At 39.3% G+C, this 19,867-nt stretch overlaps 1 protein-coding gene across 1 annotated transcript in view; it reads left to right on the top strand.

Moving 5' to 3' along the window:
• The window catches only part of LOC148362810 (uncharacterized), a gene marked incomplete at its 5' end in the record, with an annotated part of 36,803 nt that overhangs the window by 12,499 nt on the left and 4,437 nt on the right, over nucleotides 1-19,867 (top strand). Inside the window, 3 exons of the mRNA XM_088340379.1 lie at nucleotides 392-531; nucleotides 4,370-4,638; nucleotides 4,991-5,125. Of these exons, the coding sequence (XP_088196505.1) occupies nucleotides 392-531; nucleotides 4,370-4,638; nucleotides 4,991-5,125 (544 nt within the window). The remainder of the gene's footprint in view (nucleotides 1-391; nucleotides 532-4,369; nucleotides 4,639-4,990; nucleotides 5,126-19,867) is intronic.

Genomic DNA, 19,867 nt, shown 5'->3' with positions numbered 1-19,867 from the left:
GTGAGTGCAAGTAATCTGTTTACTCCAATACATGTAGTGTAATTGGGGAGGGGAAAAAGTACCCTAATCATTGCAATTGAAATACTCAAACTAAGACCTTTATTGGATTATTGTACACACACTCACACACACACACACACACACACACACACACACATATATATATATATATATATATGATTTAATTTCCAATCAGATTATTGTATGCATTTAAATGTACCCATTGTTGTTGTTTCAGCTCTCTAAAGCTAAATTCACTTTACTTGTTACTGCAATAATTCACCTTTTTTTTTTTTTTTATTTTTTTTTTTTTTTTTTTTTTTTAAGTGGTACAGGGTAAAGAGATCGTGCCTTATTTACTAACTTGCTCTTGGCTCCTCTTTTTGTTTAGTCCGGATTACCAGAATCAATACAGGTCTGCAAAAGGGGACTGGGGCAGCAATTTCGGGACGAAAAAAGGGAAAAATCCGATTCCTTTTAAAAAGAACGTTCAACCTGAGACCGACAAAGACTCTGCACCTCCCCCAAAAGGTAAGGAAGGCTCTATGATGATTTGGTGATCAGTCAATTTTGTTTATTGCAAAAATTTCTCACTTAAATTAATTGGATATAGATTATATAGAGTCTTCGTAACATGCTTTATGGAACGACAGTATATGTCCTATAAAAGTCAGCTATGAATAACATTTGCCCTTTACTATCCCAATTTCTTGGGCTAGAGAAGAGGCGGGCTAATCATACCAAGAAGAAAAAAAGAACAATTGACTGACTTCCATATATAAGGAAAGGATAATGTAGAAAAATCCCTTTTCTTTCTTTTGCGTTTCTGATTCAAAATGCATGCAGGCGCCTCCATTTACATGTTACATTTCATTTTGTATTTTTTTATAAATATCAAATATTTATATAAATATACCTCAATTTTCTCCAAGTGGCTTTAAAACACTTAAAAAGAAAGTAGAAATAATACGTTAGGTCTCTGTTTTTAGCACAAAATTTGATAATATCCATCTGAAAACTGACTGCAATAGGGCTTGATAGATAGAATAAAGACATGATAAAAATTATAAAGTAAAAAAGAAATAATGCCATCTATTTGATGGTTCGCCTTGAGTGCAGTACAAATTAGTTTTATGAAAAACCTTTATAAAGGGATACACGGTTTAAGAGTAGCACCAAAACTACAAGAAAAAGTAGAACTTTAATTAGTAATATATCTATTACAATAATATTCTTGTTGGTGATGGGAATGAGTGGAAAGGTGTTGTAAAAGGATAGTGGGATGTTTGGACTAAAGGATGGGCAGGGCACCTGTATGATGCGGCAGGGGTAAACCAGTGAAAGCTGTCGGGCCCTGCTGTTGAACAGAAGAGTGTGTTGTGTCACCCTGACCCGAGTGACATGGCCGCTTTCTTGTGTCCTGTTTCATCTGGAGGGACGAAAGCATGACCAACTCAGGTGCCAAGGTGCCTAACTTGTGTGGGTGTTTGGGCATTTGGGTTGGCCATGGTCCAAAGATTTTTGTGTATGTTTTTGCTATTTTTTCCCTTTTTTCTTTTCTTTTTGTTTTCTTTTCTTTGTTATTGTATGTGTTTGTCTCTCTGTCGGTCACCCCTCTTGAGGGGATATGACCAAGGTTGATAGATAAATAGATGATAATATTCTTACCGTTTTCACCATGCCGGATTAAAGCCTGACCCAGCAAGCCGTCGTTTACGCACCACTGGATGGAGGACCTTATCCACTAAACCTCTCAGCTGCAAAAAACAATTTTGACAATAGTTTTGAAAATAGCTCACCGGTGATGGGTCATTGTGTTTTTGTAGGACATTTAATTACGGTCATGGTGTTTTAGTGGATGCACAATCATACTTTGATATTACTTCTAATTATTACAATCTGGCAATAACATTTTAATAACATAGTAACAGCGCAGTAATTACATGTTATTTTAAAAATGCTTGCCAAACTGGTAGCCCCTTCGAGCTAAGCAGGAATCAAAAGTGTATATCAGCTTCAAAAAGGTTGGTGACGCTTGGTTTAGATGCATGTTAGTTTGTTAATATTCGAGGATCAAGGAATAAAATAAAAATATCCCGTAAGATCAAGCCGTTTGCGTTTTAAAGCATCTGTTTTCAGACGAGGCGTGTAATTTGAAGGGGTCACTCTTTAAGATGGTAATGGCACCAACGTCACATGCCCTTTTTGTGACTTTTCAGGGCGGGAATGTGATAGCCTTGCTTTTTTGACTTAAGCCTAGCAACTTGACCTCCTTAACGAGAATGTAGTTACCGTGCGGCTCAAAAATGTCACAGGGATCATTTTTGACCCTTAGTTTCACGTGCTCTCGAGTTTTACAAGATACCGCCCCCAAAAACGAAGGTTTCAATCGATTGGGCACAGTCAGTGTGGTTAAACTGATTCGAAGCAATTTCGCTGCTTTGATTACTGAGCTGTGCAAGCATATTTATGTGCTGAAAATGTAGTTCTTTGTTGTGTCAAGCTTTTGAAGATGCAATAAACCAGTGAGAAAACAGTTGTACCTCCCACTTACATCTGGAACACTAATTAGGCCAGTAAAGCATGCTGAAATGAGGTTCTGCTGATTTTTGTGTGCTCTCATGCCCACAGGGGGTTAGGATGGTTAAACTTTTTTAAGAACACATGTCTTAGCATCTGACCCAATATTCTTTAAACTTGCGCAATCTTGACCTAGTTGGAGTGGAGAATATTTTTTCTAAATGCAATGACTTTAATAGTGATAGCCGATATGAATTTATTTCACCAACTGAATAGTCATCATGCAATAATGTGAACCACCTCACCCAAATTCAGCTCACATTTAACCAGAGATTCACCAAAACCAATGCTTGATGCTTGAAAAATGTGACACAGAATTAAAGTAATAACAATATTATTAATTAAAAACACTGACTTGCTTAAATAGCTGATTATTGATGAATAACTAACTGGCTTATTATTAGCTGTGTTTTATTTTAAATGGTGGTATTTAACTGCTTTGGAAAAAAAATCCTGTCAGAAAACCAAGTGTAATCGATGATGTAAAACTATTTAAAGAACTAAAATACTAATACAGATGCTATCCTACTTACGAACGATCTTTCGTAAGTTGAATTTGTTCGTAAGTTGCTTCAGTGCTATATTTTGTATGTTTAAGGCTTGTTTGAGTAACTTGTATTGTTTTGTACTGAAAAATTAACGTTTAACAAAATAATATGCTCTATAAAGATAAATAATGTTGAGTTTAACTTGCCTTCGGAAGATGAGCTTCAAGAGTTTGGCAAGGTAGAAAGTGGAAAAAAAAAGCAATCCAAACATTTGCTCAACGGCACCAAGCTTCCATATTCCACTTTCATTTCAAAAGAAACGGCTCGCCTCTTTTTTTACACTTCACACCAACAATATCGAATGGATGCACAAGATATTAAACGATAAAAATGTCAAAGTTCTTAGCGTGCTGGCGATAGAATAGACAGTATAGAATGTTTACACACAAACTTGGAAGAGGAAGCAGATTTTTTTTTCTTCCGGGTATATGCTGAATGACCTCTCACAGCGCCACACGCAGGTAGCGGCGGAAGGAAGCACTACAGTACTGTCCTGTACTTGGAAAAAGGTCTGCGCAATACAAAATCTAATTTACAGCAATGTCCGGATAATTTTCGTAAGTCGAATGGTGTTAAGTAGGGGAGCGTCTGTAAATTCATTCTACATTAGCAATTTGAGTTAAGTGGCTGGTTGTAATAAAAATAAAAAGCGTGTAGCTGCAACATAGGTCTATCTTAATCAACAGGACAGTATATGATGACAAAAAACAGGAGTATGAATGATAATAATGGTGTGTCAGTTGGCGCAGTTTAATGCAACAAATTGGTCACACTTGCATACTTGCCATAGTCAAATATGGTAAATTAAAGCATCGCACATGGCTTAGCTTAAGCCAATATACTTAAGAAAACATGGATTGTATTTCACACAAAGTATATGTCACTTTTTAGTGTTAGAATGTAAAGATTAGTCAAAGTCCGGCTTGAGGCTAACAAAAACGTGGAAGAAAAGGGACAGACAAACTTTTGAGAAAATTTTATGTCGGTAAAAGATGGGCAGAGCTCGTGTTTAAGATCTCCATTTCTTTCTTTTTCATGTTCAAAATGAAAAATGAGCAACTGCGAGGTACACAAATTTGGTGTATCCCGAGTATAAATTCACTTAGGATTGATTTCAGCTCACAGTAAGCCATAATGAGCACAAGGGGTGTAGAACCTGAATGGATTGTTTTGTCTGTAGACCAGCCACATGAATTACTGGCCTCCAATTATTTGATAATATATATATTCTTTTTAATCAGGTAAGCCTGCTGCGGTTGCAAAACAACCGTCAAGTGCCTCTGCGGTGAAACCAGAAGAGAATCCTTCAGAGAATTCTACAGTGAAACCTGTCAAGAAACCAATTGAAAACCCTGCAGAGAAACCTTCAGAAAACCCTGCAGAGAAACCTTCAGAAAACCCTGCAGAGAAACCTGCAGAAAACCCTGTAGAGAAACCTACAGAAAACCCTGCAGAGATCCTTACAAAGAAAGCTAAAGAAGAAGCTCCTTTGGCATTTTCAGGCACAAAAGTAAATAATCATATTAGCTTCTGTTACTTTTGCGCCATTGACTCTGTTCACTGTTGACACTAGTTTGATCCCTTAACCACTGGGGTTGTAGGGGGACCAATTCCTCTGGTGTGTACACCCTGGTGGCACCCATCCCTCTCCAGGCCAACATATGGTTCCACCCGGTCTCGAACCGGGTAACTTTCGCGTGTCAGGCGAATTTGCTAACCACTGCACTACAGACACATACAAGAACTCTACACTAGCCAAATGGTTAACTTGTCTCATTTGGAGTTTTGGAAAGCCTTTGAAATCAGAACCGGTTTCTAAACACTGTGACCTCGCCACTGACTTCTGACCTTTACTCCACTAGGAAATACCCTGTGATTCTGCAGCCGCAACGTCGGAGCCGGAGCTATCCATCTTAGAGCCCGAGACGAGCAAATGCGAAGAAATAAATGCGAGAAGGTCAGAAGCCATTAAAGCCAAGGCGTTGGAAATTGAGAAGGTAAGAAGCATTGTTACCTGAACTAATTTTTAAATGTAAGCAATGGTCCTATGCTTTTAGCATGTACAAGAAAAGGTCCTTAATTAGATATGCGCTTAAGCATCGATGCATTTATTTTTTTGTCAACTCTAGGTCTGGAACGTTGTAGACTGATATTTAATAACAGTACGATACCAAAACCAAGAAATTGTTTTGATTTGAACCATTAATGAAGGATCATCATTAATTTAAAAAATGTCATCATATTAATGGTTTTAAAAGAGTTTGTTCTGGGCTATTAAAGTGATAGCTAAGCCAGCCGATCACAGACCTTTTTTGAAGCTGAGAGCTATTTTTTCATTATTAATTTTTGTAACAGATTAGCAGTCCCAGTTTAATAGGTTTTTCTAAGATAAGTACAGGTTCTTGAAAATCCTTGAAAATGCTTGAATTTTAATGTGTTTTCAAGGTTTGAAAAGCGATGGAATTTTAGATGAATTGTTTGTAAATACATGAGATTGTTTTCCTGGCATTAACTTGAAAGACCACACATTTACTGCTGAAAAAAATATCTCAAATTTGCTTAAAAATGACGCCGACACGCCTGCTTTGGTGGCTTTGCTTTGCCATTACATGTATTTTTTCCTGGCGATTAACGGCACTTGGCGTTGGTTTGTATGACATTGTCATGGAAAGCGTCACAAGAGGACAGATGAAGAGACCAAGATGCCGGGTCAAGTGATTGAATGTGGCCATGACAAAAGTGTACAAACCCTAGTAACAAGTTATCATGTTATTGCTATGTTTTTTAAAGTTTTAATTATTTGAAGTTGGTTTAAAATAGGCTGTTAATCACTAAAACATCGGAACTGTACAAGGGGCCCAGAGTAATGAATATATATAAATAATGGGTTCATTTTAAAAATAATTTTGGAAGAATTGATCATGTATTTAACAAAACAGATCATGTCAATGATTCTTCATGCCTGTTAAAATCAAATTCATAGAATGACCCATTGCTGGTGACCTTTTTTCGGAATCTATCTGCTGGTTTTGGTCTATGCCGGGGCTCTATTGCCCCTTTAATATGTTTGGTTGCTGATTCCTGGTCTAGGCAGATAGACATTTGGCAAGGATAACTAATGTTACAAATATGTGTGATGTATAATTAGAGCATCAAAATAATCCAGTCCAGAAATGTAAAGGGACCAATCCGAATTACAATCAACCAAGGACTGTCTAGGACCAAATAATGTGTTATAACGTTGCCCATGTGACCCCCACCGCAGCCTGGTCGTCCCCATACTCCTACCCTCATGTGTGGTCTCACCTCTAAATGTCTTCTTTTTTTCTTTTTCCCCCCTATGTGGGGATTTTATTTTTTCTTTAGCCCTCTTAAGGAGTTTAGAATAGTGAATTGCATCAATATTTGGCAAAACTGTCACTGTAAATCCTTCAACTCTTTAAGAGACTTGACTTGGGTTGACCTTTATTTTAAACCATATCTAATACTACACTGTAAACTGTTCTCAACCAGTAACAGTAAAATACAGTGGGCCCCAAGCTTTGGAACTTAATCCTTTCCAGGTTGGCTGTCATAGTCTGATTTGGTCGAGGTATGAATTAGGGTTGCAACAAATGAATGTTTTCATAATTTATGAATCAGTCAAGTTTTTTTTTTGATAATTCAGATTTTTGAAAAGAACATTTTTAGTTTCATCCTTTTTACAAATATTAAAGTTTAGGACAGATAGAAAATCAGTGCACAAAACAACAGAATATTCTCTAATAAAAAACAGTAAAAAAAATCAAAGTGTCAAATAGCCTTAAAATAAACAAAAATACATACAAATATATTCTATACACCCTCAATATATGATACTTTTTTTAAAACGCAAAAAAATAAAGGCAAAATTGGAGGAAAATGCGAGTACTGTTTTGGATGAATTTCGGTGTCTGAAAAGTGCTATCTAAATAAATTTGGATTTAGATCAAGTGCAGTGTTTCTCAACTGTTGCATCGGGACCTAAAAGTGGGTGGCGGAACTGTTTTCAGGAAGTCATTCGCCTTTGCCTTGGCAAAATAATGCCAAGAAAAGAAAATAATTCAAACCCCTTAAGAATCAATGATGATAATTCCATGCAAATGCAAGTTGTCATCCGCCCTTTCGAACCACAGAAAACGACCGATAGCTATGGATTTCATCATTTCAAAAACAAAGCCACAGAAGAGAAACATTATGAATGTATGAAAAATGCAGCTAATTGAGCATCACAGAGAATACAGTATTATTACTTGAAGTCATTATACGAATACTGTGTATTCTACTGACATTGCTTCAAAATACACAATCCTTTTTTTCCAATACATCTGAGAGTTGGATTTTTCTCTTGTTTTGGAACACAGCTTGTAATTAACGTAGGATAAAAGGTCCTTAAGTCGGACCATTTGAGCCCTGATTCATCAAAATACAGTCTCGGAGCGCCTTCTCCCGGACTAAAGGGCTACTACAAGCTTTTCGCCGGCTCAAGAGGAAATTCAATGAACTCTCTTATTTTAATTGAATTAACGTGTTGAGTGCTGCATAAATCCCGCAACACAACAAATCTATAATCAATTTTAGCGATTGGTTGTTGCAGCCCTAGTCAGAATGTACTTTTCCCATAAGAAATAACGGTAAACATTTTTTTTTCAAGTTGCTTTACGTACAAGTACAATTTAGACTGCAACGTTATTGACGCACAGGCTGATACAGGCAGAAATGGGGCACGGCGACTGTTTACACGGTTTATACGGGTGCTAGAAATATTTGAGAAGGCTTGAATTCTAATGTTGTGTTTTCAAGTATTAAACGTTGCTTCAATTTTGGGTGAAGTTCTTGTAAATACTTTAGACTTTTGCCATGTTTCTCAACAGGTTTGCTTAAAAATGACACTGACGCTGAATTTCTTTTTCACAAACACCACCAAACCCGCTCTCCAGACAAAAGCAAATTATTCAGGACATTTTATTTCACTGTGTGACATTAGAATTTTTTTTATCTAATCTATGAAATAATAATGCCATGTCCCATAGCTATATGAGTATACCACTTAAGATTTGTCCCCTTCCTGTAATTACTTAGGTGTGTTGAGGGTATTATATGTCTTGAATAATGGTTTAAAAAAAGTTAGTTCATAAACATTTCACAAAACACGTCAAACGAGGATACCAACGTATGTACATTGGTTGTAGACTGCGCTGGGCAAGGGGGAGAAGAAATAGATGCGTGTCAATCTGCGCCCATCCCTACCGCTCACCTAATCAAATTGCTCTAAGTGGTTTGCAGGAGTTTTGGGATGTTTACAGTTTGTTGTGGGGGTTTTCATTATAAAGTGTCTTGGCAGCGAACTTACACTGTTCAATGAGCTTCCATACAAAGGACTCTTTAGCGATATACAGCCAATACAGGGTCTGTTGGTTTGCACCGTGACTGTACACTGTAGTGAGAACTAAGCCCTATATATGCTGGACCAAAGCCATGGTTTAGTCAGCAAAGTATCGCTACGTGGGCTGAAATAGGCATTGTATGTACCAAAATGGTATATGATTGTGCAAATTCTGTTTTATCTCTGAGCCAGATTTACCTAGGAAAAGAGTGTAAAGTGTAACCTTCCTACCAATGGCTAGACATTTCAGTTTCAGAATGCCAGTCAGCAAGTTGTGAAGCCATGCTATGTGGCATTAATCTCCATTCCTCCGCCCCTTCGTCCCTCCATGGTGCACTAGGTGCCACTTATCCGTTCCTGTTAAAGCAGGGCAGGAATGGGCCCGCGGGATGTCAGCCGGCCCACCCACAGTGTGGTACGTCTTGTCGGTATTCGTGAGCACGGGCTTGCCCCACCATTTCCTAGCATTTCCACAGACAAGGGCGGGAGGTAGCGAGCGTTTCAGTGCCTTTACGGGAACATCTACCTCCGAGCCGTAAGAATTGGGTCGTGCCAAAACTGGTGGGGAAAATTGACTTCATTTATAAAAAAAAAAACATACGTTCCTCATTGTGATTTTTAGAAAATCTGTTTCTTTGTTCTGTATTATTCATTTCACCCCCTGCCCTTTGTTTTAATCTTTGTCAGTCTTTCTGCATGGGATACAAACTAGTCATAAACCCTTGCAAAAATACATCACGGCCATAAACATGAGTGGCAAAATAAAAACAATTTTAAATGACCTTCCTTGATATAATAGAAGGCAAATGGAGATGTGGACCATGGGATAAGCGATCGCATTTAGATAACACTCTCTTTTCAAAACATTAGTGAACTTTTACAGATGTAATGTATCAGTTTCTTTACAATTAGCTGCTCTTTGTGATGTTGGCTTAGCAGGCAGCTTTTAATATCTAATGTGTACCAGCCCTCAATTAGCATGCTTGTTATGGAGGACCCCTGCCTGCCTCATTTGAACCTCACATGTGAGGGCTGGATTTGTAATCTTACTCTGAATTCCCCCAAACCCCCCAGGAGCATGTTCACAATTTGGACCTCCACAAACATCCGATGTGGTTCGAAGACCACTTTTTTTTCTTTAAAGCTCCTCATCTTCATTTTAGCTCTTGGGTTCTGCGACCTGTGTGGCCTCGATTTTTCTCCATGCAACTTTAAATAATAATTTTTTTGGGTGGACAATTATGTCAGCTAGCTTTCGGGTAAGATTATTTTTGTGAGATGTTGTTCCAAATAAATACTAAATCTTCTAACTACATGTCTTTTAATAAATGCATGTTTATATGATAGTGTATTCTCATCATTTAGTTATTTAGATAGTTTTGCTCATTATTTAAATTGTTTTTTTTTTAATCTTTTTTTTGACCACTTAGAGGTGCTAAATAATACACAATGTCCCTTTAAGGTCTTATTTTTAGCAGTCTCAATGCAATGATCTGGACAGTCCTTTCGTTTTACAATTACTTGTGCTTGTATACATATACTGTGCAGTAATCTCACACAGATATTCTTATGCCGCAAAGCACTGTGGGACTCTTAGTACAGGGATGAGCTATACACACAAACTCCAGCTTACTCGCTAAAAAAGCCTCATGAGCACGTTACTTAGTTTATTTTGGGGACTTACGTGAATGAAATCATCCTTTATTAAAGATCAAAAGTTGAATGTGGAAATGTCTATATGCATAATGAAGTCACTCTCTCTTCACCCTAGCAATTGTAATACAGTACTCGCAAACGCCCTATACACAGGATTATCCGTTTGCTTCTAAGCATGGAAATGATTCGTTCGAGACACTCCAAAAAATCGGACTTCTGATCGCAGTTGTACTATTCCCTGCGTTTAAACGTAGTCATTAACAGCTACAGGTCCATTTTGACTCTTCACTCCTGAGCTGTTCTACTTTGGAGGTTCTGTTGTTCTTGTTTTACGTAAATTCAAGGAGAAATATTCCGGTAAGAAATGCCACCTGAGCTGCCAGCTGTGTCGTGTTAAACACCGTTAAAAATGAGACTAGAAACAATCATCGTAAGATGTGGTTGAAAGCGCCGTTTGTCGTGTACGCACTTTACCGTGCTGAGGGCTGTCATTACACGCATCAGACGCATCCCACAGTCTCGGGTATTTCGAGCCTTTGCGGGCCACGCGTCTGTCGAAGCAAAGCACCTTGTTGGAGAGACGACGACAAGTATTCCAGTCGCAGTGACACCTGTAATAAACGGCGTGCCCTGCCATTAATTTTCTTTCTGTAGTTTCCCTGCTGCACCGGCAACTAGGGATGGAATGGCCTGGTATGCAGGAATGAAGATTTCAGTGTCTGTACTTTGTTCTCGCTAGAGAATTTGAATCGAGAGACATGAACAATAAATGGAAGTCAAGTTTCAACAGATATGTCTATACTGTACTGTGCCTTATTGCAGTGTTTTTCAACCATTTTTGAGCCAGGTCATGTTTTTTACATTAGAAAAGGTTTGCAGCACACTACTAACCAAAAATGTTATAAAATGACACTGAACAGTATGTTTAATTACAATATGATTTAGAATACCCCCAGTTTTTACAGCACTGACACTTGACAATGACATAATATTTGCTGAAAATGATTCATAAATGTTTTATAACATTTCAAAAAGTGACATTGGATAATTTCTCACGGCACACCTGACGATCTCTCACGGCACACTAGTGTGTCGCGGCACCGTGGTTGAAAATCACTGCCATATCGTACCATATTTACTGTAACGCTCCTTTGACTATACAGTAAAATCTGTTTTTTCCGGATTCAAATGGACCGGAAAATTTATCTGGAATATCCGAATTAGCCGATGTCCGGTAGTCTCAGAACCCCCTGACCTCAAAATGATGTTTAGTAGAAAACACATCATAACTCATTTGGTTTCGATTGAACATTAATTCACGTGTTTATGTTTACTCAGATGTAAACCCACTTAAGAATATTAATGAAACATACATACCACGTTTTTCAGAATATCTGACCATGTTTAAGGTTTCATGTGAAAATATCTTTCTTCTTCATACCAGTCTGATCGTCACAGTATTGTATAATCTTTAATTTTTCCTTCTAATGTCCGGTCCTGTCGACTCCTCTTATTCACTGACTCCATGATGTGACACTCAGCGTAGTCTCCTCCAGTGTCGTTTCGCACGAATAGATCACCACTGAATCGAAACCCAATGAGATGGTCAGTCAGTGATGACTTGGAAGTCCCACGAAGACAAGCGCATAGAGAAATTAGTTTGTCTATGGACAAAAGGATGGCATCCAGCCTCTTTCGGAAAAATGACGTCAAAGACGGAATGTCGATTTGGAATACGACTCCGGAACAGACATGGCGAAATGCATAGGAAAGGATTGAAATGATTAGGATCTTTATTCGGATTATAATATTCGTAATATGCATAGATTTTCTGTAGAAAATACATTAGAAATCCGGACTAAACTTTTTATCCGGATTTAGTTAAGATCCAGATAAATGGAATCTGGATTAACAGAGTTTTACTGTATCTATGAAAATCGGTCCTGTTTTCCAGATGTTCCTCCCCAACACAGCTTATTTGATGAAAATAGATCTTACCGAAACTGCTTGCTAGTTAGCTGCAGCTTTTTGAATGAAGCACATTTGCCTCACATGCAATAGGTCCCCAGTTCGAGATTGGGTCGTAACTTTTGTTGGCCTGGAGAGGGATGGGCGCCACCAGGCTTTACTTGCCCAGGACACACCAAAGATGCCCGGACTACCCTTTGTGGTTAATGGAACTCAAACATGAAGAACGGGCAGGACTATGGATCTTGTGGACTAGTGTTTCACCCCTACAGTTTATACAGTATTCAGGGTTCATACAGGTGATTGGAATCCTTTAAAATGCTTGAATTTTAATGTTGTTCTTTCAGGGTGCTTGAATTTTTGGTGAAGTGCTTGTAAATGCTTGAAGTTGTTGCTGCGTTTCTCAACAAGTCTGCTTAAAAAGAACATTGACACTGCTTTTCTAGTGGATTTACTTTATCATTGCATTTCTTCTTTCCTCTTGATTACACGTATTAGGTGAATTCTCCTACCCATATAGACACATATTTATTAGCGCATGAATGCGTACGCTAGGGCTGCACGATTAACCAAAATCTAATCGACATTGTGATGTGACGTAGTGCGATTGTGGAATCGCATAACACTGCCTTTTTTTCAAAGATTTTTTAGACACAACCCTAACAAAGCTCCCTAGGAGAGAGTGCTGTCTACTTGAATTTAACATTTTAATAATCCTGTAAAATTCGCTGGACTTTTGATAAACAAATACGTGTCTGTACGATGTCACTAGTCGCTGAAATACGTCACGCCACATATCATTGGAAAGCTTGAGCTCTCTGAATACAAAATATACTCATCATAGAAACATCACGATAAGTCTGAAACGAGATACCCGAGAACTATCACGCCGGCGTAACTGACCATTACTCTCCTGGCCGTCTTCAATTTCTTTAAAAATCTGTAGAATCCAACTGTGTAACATATTTACTCCAAAACACACGATAATGGCAAAAGATAAATAGGAATCAACTTTAAATATTTCTGCTTCGTTTGACGTTGCCTCTGGTAATCCATTCGTTTCGCCACACTATTTCCGTTTACACCAAACCAGACTCGTAAAATTATTCCCAATATGGTAGTCAGCGCTCCCCTTTTGATTGACACCTTTTCCATGATGAGGGTTTGTTCATGCTAGTTTTGTTCATGCACGCAGTTATATTAAACTTGTGTCTTCCTCAACACATGTATTCCACGTGTCTCACTCTTACCTTTATTGCAAGGGTGCCCCTGGCGGCCGTTAAAGAAAGTGCGTAAATTAGCCGCATCGTTCCACAAGCCGCAGTGATGAAAGCTTGGGAAAAAAGTTGCAGTTTAGAGTCTGAATTTATAATACTTGGAACCTATTAATGAAGAAAATCTGTGATGCACCAAGGACCCAAAGAAAAACCGCGAAATGGCAATAGGCTACTGTAAAAAAGTAGACTTGAACAAGATGAAATATTTAGTTATACACCCAATTCAGCCCCACCTACCTTTATATTGTACGGGTATCTTGACTGCTTATTCGGCAATCTTCCACGTGCTAGTGATTTTTGTGTCCCTGTCTGCGCTACACCTGGTAGTCACATTATAGTTTTGTTTTATTGTAGATGTCATGATATTTATTTTACTTTGGTCTTCTGTGAATGGAGCGTTACATAATTCAACCCCGCGCAGTCGAAAATACAGCGCAGTAAGATTTTATCGTTACATTTACGCTTTCAATCTCGTGTTGTCGCCCCATTTGTAAATCATTTTTTTCGAAGGCTTTCCTGACAAAATTCATAATTGATGGTTCCACCATGATAAAAATCCTCTGCCAAGCACTGCACGACCAAGTAAATAAACAAGTTCTTGCGGTTTTATACGTTCCTAAAGCTTATAAATCCTTGGAGTAAAACATTTTAATGGAAGAATGTCGAATCATGATTTAAGTTGACACGCTTCTGCTTGCGGTTTTATCGACACCAAGTTTTTGTTTCAAACACATTGGTTTATATTTTTATTTTTATGGTAGCTTGGAATCTGAAGATCTTGGGAGCTGGGACTCTGATCTATTTTAGGAAGACGGTCAACTTCGTATTAACTTCGTATAGAATATTTCTTCAAGTGTGTCATGCATTAGTTTACCCGAAATTGGATATTTGTGGGTGTATGCTTCAATCTTTATAGAAGTACAGTGTTCCCATGTTATGGTTCAACTTTTGTATTCTCTGTGCGCCGTGGATTTTTTTATATTAATCAGTTTTGCCGATTTTTTGGTACATTGCGGAATTTCGGCATCACATTAAGAACACCTGATAAGTTTAATCTGTTAATATTGGACACCTGCCTAATAGTGTGCACTGTTTTTGGCGTTTTGACCATTATGCACTGTTTACATCATTCTCTTACATTGATCAATCATGTTCCTGTTCTTTGAAATATACACCCTCTAGGGCTGATCAGGTTTTGTACCCGAGAGATTTAATTTTTTTAAAAAGGGCTCATGGAAGGGCTTTTAGAACAGGTTGGAATTTCTTATTATAAGTTCAGGTCCTCCTGTGTTCTTTGCATCCTTTGATGTTTTTTGATGTTTTGCCCCGGTTATATCAGTCAAGTCAAGTCAAGTCATTTTTATTTGTATAGCCCTAAATCACAAAGAGTCTCAAAGGGCTTCACAGAGTAGGTTATTCATATGCTATGGAGTAGAAGTGAGTTTTAAGTTTAGATTTAAACATTTCCACTGAGGTTGCAGATGGGATCTCAGGGGGAAGAGCATTCCACAGCACCGGTGCCCGGATGGAGAACGCTCTCGAACCAGCAGAACACTTCTTTGCTCTTGGGATCACCAGAAGACCGGCACTCTCAGATCGTAGGCTTCGGACCGGGACGTAGGGGCAAATCAGATCTGAAAGATAAGAGGGAGCAAGTCCATGGATGATTTTGTACAATACTAAGAGAACCTTGAAATCACATCTATGGCTAACTGGGAGCCAATGCAGGTTAGCCAAAATCGGTGTTATGTGATCGTACTTTTTTGTCCTAGTTAAAAGCCTCGCTGCGGCATTTTGTACCAGCTGAAGTGACTTGATTCTAGACTTCGGGAGACCAGAGAGTAGTGCATTACAGTAATCGAGACGGGAGGTGACAAACGCATGAATTATAATTTCCGCATCAGACTGAGACAGTATTGAACGGATTTTAGCAATGTTACGAAGATGGAAGAAAGCGGTTCTAGTAGTTTTCTTTACATGCATTTCAAAGGATAGATCAGGGTCAAATATGACACCTAAATTTTTAACTGAGTCACTCTGTGTGATGTGACATTTGTCAATGTTCACAGTAGTTTTTGAGAATATATCACGGCATTTAGATGGACCAATGACTAACATTTCGGTCTTTTCAGAGTTAAGACGCAAGAAATTGAGTGACATCCACTTTTTTATCTCAATGAGGCAGGCCTCCAAATTTCCACAGTTTAGTGTGTGAGATTCCTCCAACGGAAGATATAGTTGAGTGTCGTCTGCGTAGCAGTGGAAGCTGATATTGTACTTGCGAATAATATCACCTAATGGAAGCATGTAAATACTGAAAAGAAGGGGGCCAAGCACTGAACCCTGCGGAACACCGCAGGTAACATTAAAGGGCTCAGATGTCATTTCACCATATTTAACACAGTGCGTCCTATCTGAGAGGTAGGATCTGAACCACGAGAGGACGGTTCCTGAGAGACCAATCCATTTTTCCAACCGTTCTAGTAGGAAATTGTGGCGCACTGTGTCAAAAGCAGCACTAAGATCCAGCAGCAGCAAAAGTGATGAAGCGCCAGAATCCATTGCCAGTAGGAGATCATTTGTTACCTTGATCAGAGCTGTCTCAGTAGAGTGATTAGCCCTGAATCCTGATTGCATGGATTCAAAAAGCTTATTCTCGGATATGAAAACATTTAGCTGCTGTGCCACTACTTTTTCAAGTACTTTAGAGAGGAAAGGTAGGTTTGACACAGGTCTATAATTACTTAAGATTTCTGGATAGAGGTTGGGTCTTTTCAGTGTGGGTTTAATAACGGCAGACTTAAAAGCTGCTGGAACTACACCTGAGGAGAGTGATATGTTTATAATATTTAGAACTGAAGGTCCAAGGACGCCAAAAATACTTTTAATAAGTGTCACTACACTTCTACCAGTTGGTGAATTCCCCCCTGTCTAGTGGACTCTTGATTGAATCGATCCGAAAAAAGCATTTACATGACTACTGAATAACTAATAACCGTTTATTCAAGCCATTTGGGGGTGCAAGAACTAGCGACTTCATTACGAAAATCGACACACTTTCCACATTGATCTTTATACATTTATTTAAGGACGATTTTATCCATGTCAATAACCAAAATCATACAAGCTCCAAAAAGTGTGCTCTATTGGTGTATTTGCAAGATTTTTTTCACGTGGCTAGCCAAAAGCAAAAGTTCACACATCTCGCCAGAGTGGCTGGCACCACTTTCTGTGGCATGTCTTGGGCAAGTACAGCCTTGCGGTGCCCATCCCTCTCCAGGCTGTTTTTTTGGGGTAGGGGTTTGCTCCCCCATATTCAACAGATAGTACTGGTTTCCATGGTTATTCATAGCCAGAAAAGCCACATAATCTGACTCAGATGCAGCACCTTCGTCATCTGGTCGCTGTTGTTTTTGTTTTTTGTTTTTGGTGTAAAGCATCATCCTGCGCTTTATGTATGAGCCAAACCTCAGCATTGAAGGACAGCAGCGTGTGATAGTACGATATTAAATCCCAAATCACAGGGGGAAATTGCATCTCTTGTGTTTTTTGTTGAAAAACAAAATTTTGCGATTATGACGTTCTGTCTTTCGTTTTGTGACATAATTAAAGGGTTAAAAGCTCTTTGTCCTTCAAAGAACTTTGCATTTTGCATAGTTTTATATTTATATTCAAATTAGACTTATAGACTTAAATAAAATAGAATCAACCAATACACACAAAGGTTTTGGATCAAGTAAACCAAAGTTTTAATGCATCATCCAACTCTGCACAACAGGTCCCACAGTGCTTTGCACCATAAAAATGATCCAAATGAGGGATCTTATATGTAATGTGCAAAAGTAAACAGATTCTTTACGCTATAGTAAGTATAAAAATTCACTCACTATGGGTGGTTAATGAACAGATTAACTGCAAAAATTGAGGGAAAACTATATTGGTTTGAACAAATTTATTGACACTAAAAACAGAAAACAATCATGACAATCTCAACAGCAATTAAGCACATTCACAATATTATATTCCAATATTACGTTTTTAACAGCAAACACAAAGTGAGGTTTGAACAAACCTTCTCGAAAATCAAACATATTCACAATTTCATTATATAACATCTTTGTTAGTGTCAATAGATCCGTCCTGGCCAAAGTCGATTGTCCTCGGTCTGAACAAATCCACTGACACCAACAGCAGCAAAACACAGCCATCAAGCATATTCACAATTTTTTAATATCTGACAATATGACGTGACGATATGACGTTTTAACATTTTTTCCTGACATTTTCAACATCAATTAAACAATTTCAGAGTTATTTTCTTTTAACAGTAGTTAACCAGCGTGTAAAAGGCAATACTATTGTGCAAGGGCATAGCTCTGCCATCCCACCCTCCCAAGCAGCATTCTTCCAGTCCTCTGTGTGGGTCCTCTCCCTTCTGCGTGGGTCCTCTCCCTTCTGGGTTCCACAACCCAGGCCGTTGCTGCCGGGACTCCCACAGTGTAGCTCCGGCTCCCCCCTCCGGGTGGGTGCAGACGAGTCTTCTTTATGGCTGCGTCCTAGGCCCGCCGCTCGCAGATTGTATGGTATCTGCAGCCATTTGGAGTACAGCCACGAGGGGGGATCTGCCTGCACCTCCATACCAGCAGGTTTCTGGAGGTCCAGATGGCGTCCTTGATGGCGGCGAGAGTGAGCCAGTCCCTGGCAAAGTCGTTCCGAGGCCTCCTCGACCGACTCACCCCGTAAAGCACGTACTGTGCATCAGGGACCTCTCCTGCTGGCAAGTCCGGGAACTTTCCTAGTTGTTCGGCCATTGTCCACAAGACCTGGGCAGCGCTGCACTCACAAAAAAGGTGCCTCACCGACTCCTGGGCGCCACAGCCAGGTCGAGGGCACGTCGAAGTCGCTGACATTCCTCGGTGGTGCATTACAGCTCTGACTGGGAGAACCTCATGAGCCACCATCCATGACAAGTCTCGTAGTCTGTTTGGGAGGGCAGGATGATTGACGTTGCTCCAAACCGTTGTGGATTCGCCAAACGCAAGCCCCCGCACAGGGCTTACTGTAGCTCGCTCTTGCACAATAGCAATAAGGGCCCTGTGGTTTTGTAAAGTGTGACATTCTTGTGTTTCCAAATCAAACTTCTTCAAAAAATCCCGAATAAAGAGATGTGTTGGTGGCAAGTTAAACGAAACTGGAATCAAACGATTGTCTGGTACAAGCTTTAGCTTCCGCAAATATGAGCCCATCCAAAACCGGGTCATTGCTTGACTTTTCGGGTTGTTGGGTGGGCCCACAGCGTTTTGGAAGTGGAGAGAGACATATTTGCTTCCCAGGAAAAGCTGGAGGTCAGGCACTCCTTTCCCCCCTTTTTCCTTTTTCTTTTTCATTGTATCTCTTTTTATCCTTTCCCACTTTGAGCCCCAGACAAAGTGAAAGATGGCTCGGTCCAGTTGTAACAGCACGTTTCTTTTAGGCATAAAAATTAAACTTATTGACAAAAGCATTGGGAGGATGATCGCTTTGATGATTAGGACCTTCCCCTCTATTGTCAGTTTTCTTAGTGACCAAAAAACAAGTTTTTGCTTAACTTTCCTTGTCACGTCATCCCAGTTGGTCTCGCCTCCTCCATCCGCATTGAATTTTATCCCTAGGATTTTCTGGTCTGTCTTTAACACCGTCAGCGGGAGTCCTGCCTTTTCTGTCTCTTTCCACATTCCATAAAACTTCACTTGTGATTTTTCTCTATTTAGCCTTGACCCAGACGCCCTCCCAAACAGGTCAGTCAAGTCAAGGGCTCTTTCAACAGATGCGCGGTCAGTACACAAAATATTAAAATCATCCATGTACAAAACACACTTGGTAATTTGTCCCCCACTTCCTGGGATATTGATGCCTTCGACAAATCTATCTTTTCTTAACATTTGTGCCAAAGGTTCAATGCAAAGAACATAGAGAAGGGGAGACATAGGGCAACCTTGACGTACACCGCAGTTGATCTCGATTGCTTCCGATAAATTCCCGTTAATCATGAATTTGCTGTAGATGTCTCGGTATAGCAGTCCTACCCACTTGATGTATTTTTGGGGAAAACCACATTTTTGCAATACCCTGAAGAGGTATTGGTGCGAGACTCGATCAAAGGCTTTTTCAAAGTCTAGGTTTAGGACCGCTAGTCGCATGTTTCTGTCTCTTGCATAACAAATGGTGTCACGGATCAGCATGAGACTGTCGCTGATCTTCCTTCCCACAATGGCACAGGTTTGGTCTGGATCAACCAAGTCTCCCAAGACAACAGACATTCGTGTTGCTAGAAGCTTGCTGAAAATTTTACAGTCCACGTTTAAAAGCGTTATGGGTCGCCAGTTTTTTAAGTCAATTTTGTCTCCTTTTTTGTGCAATATATATATATATATTTTGCAGCAGATCTTGTTAAT

Source organism: Urocampus carinirostris, chromosome 7 (assembly GCF_059441175.1).
Source record: "Urocampus carinirostris isolate Australia breed hairy pipefish chromosome 7, RoL_Ucar_1.0, whole genome shotgun sequence".
Classification (NCBI taxonomy): domain Eukaryota; kingdom Metazoa; phylum Chordata; class Actinopteri; order Syngnathiformes; family Syngnathidae; genus Urocampus; species Urocampus carinirostris.
The sequence above is the reverse complement of the archived record's forward strand: the minus strand, read 5'-3'. Positions and strand labels throughout refer to the sequence as shown.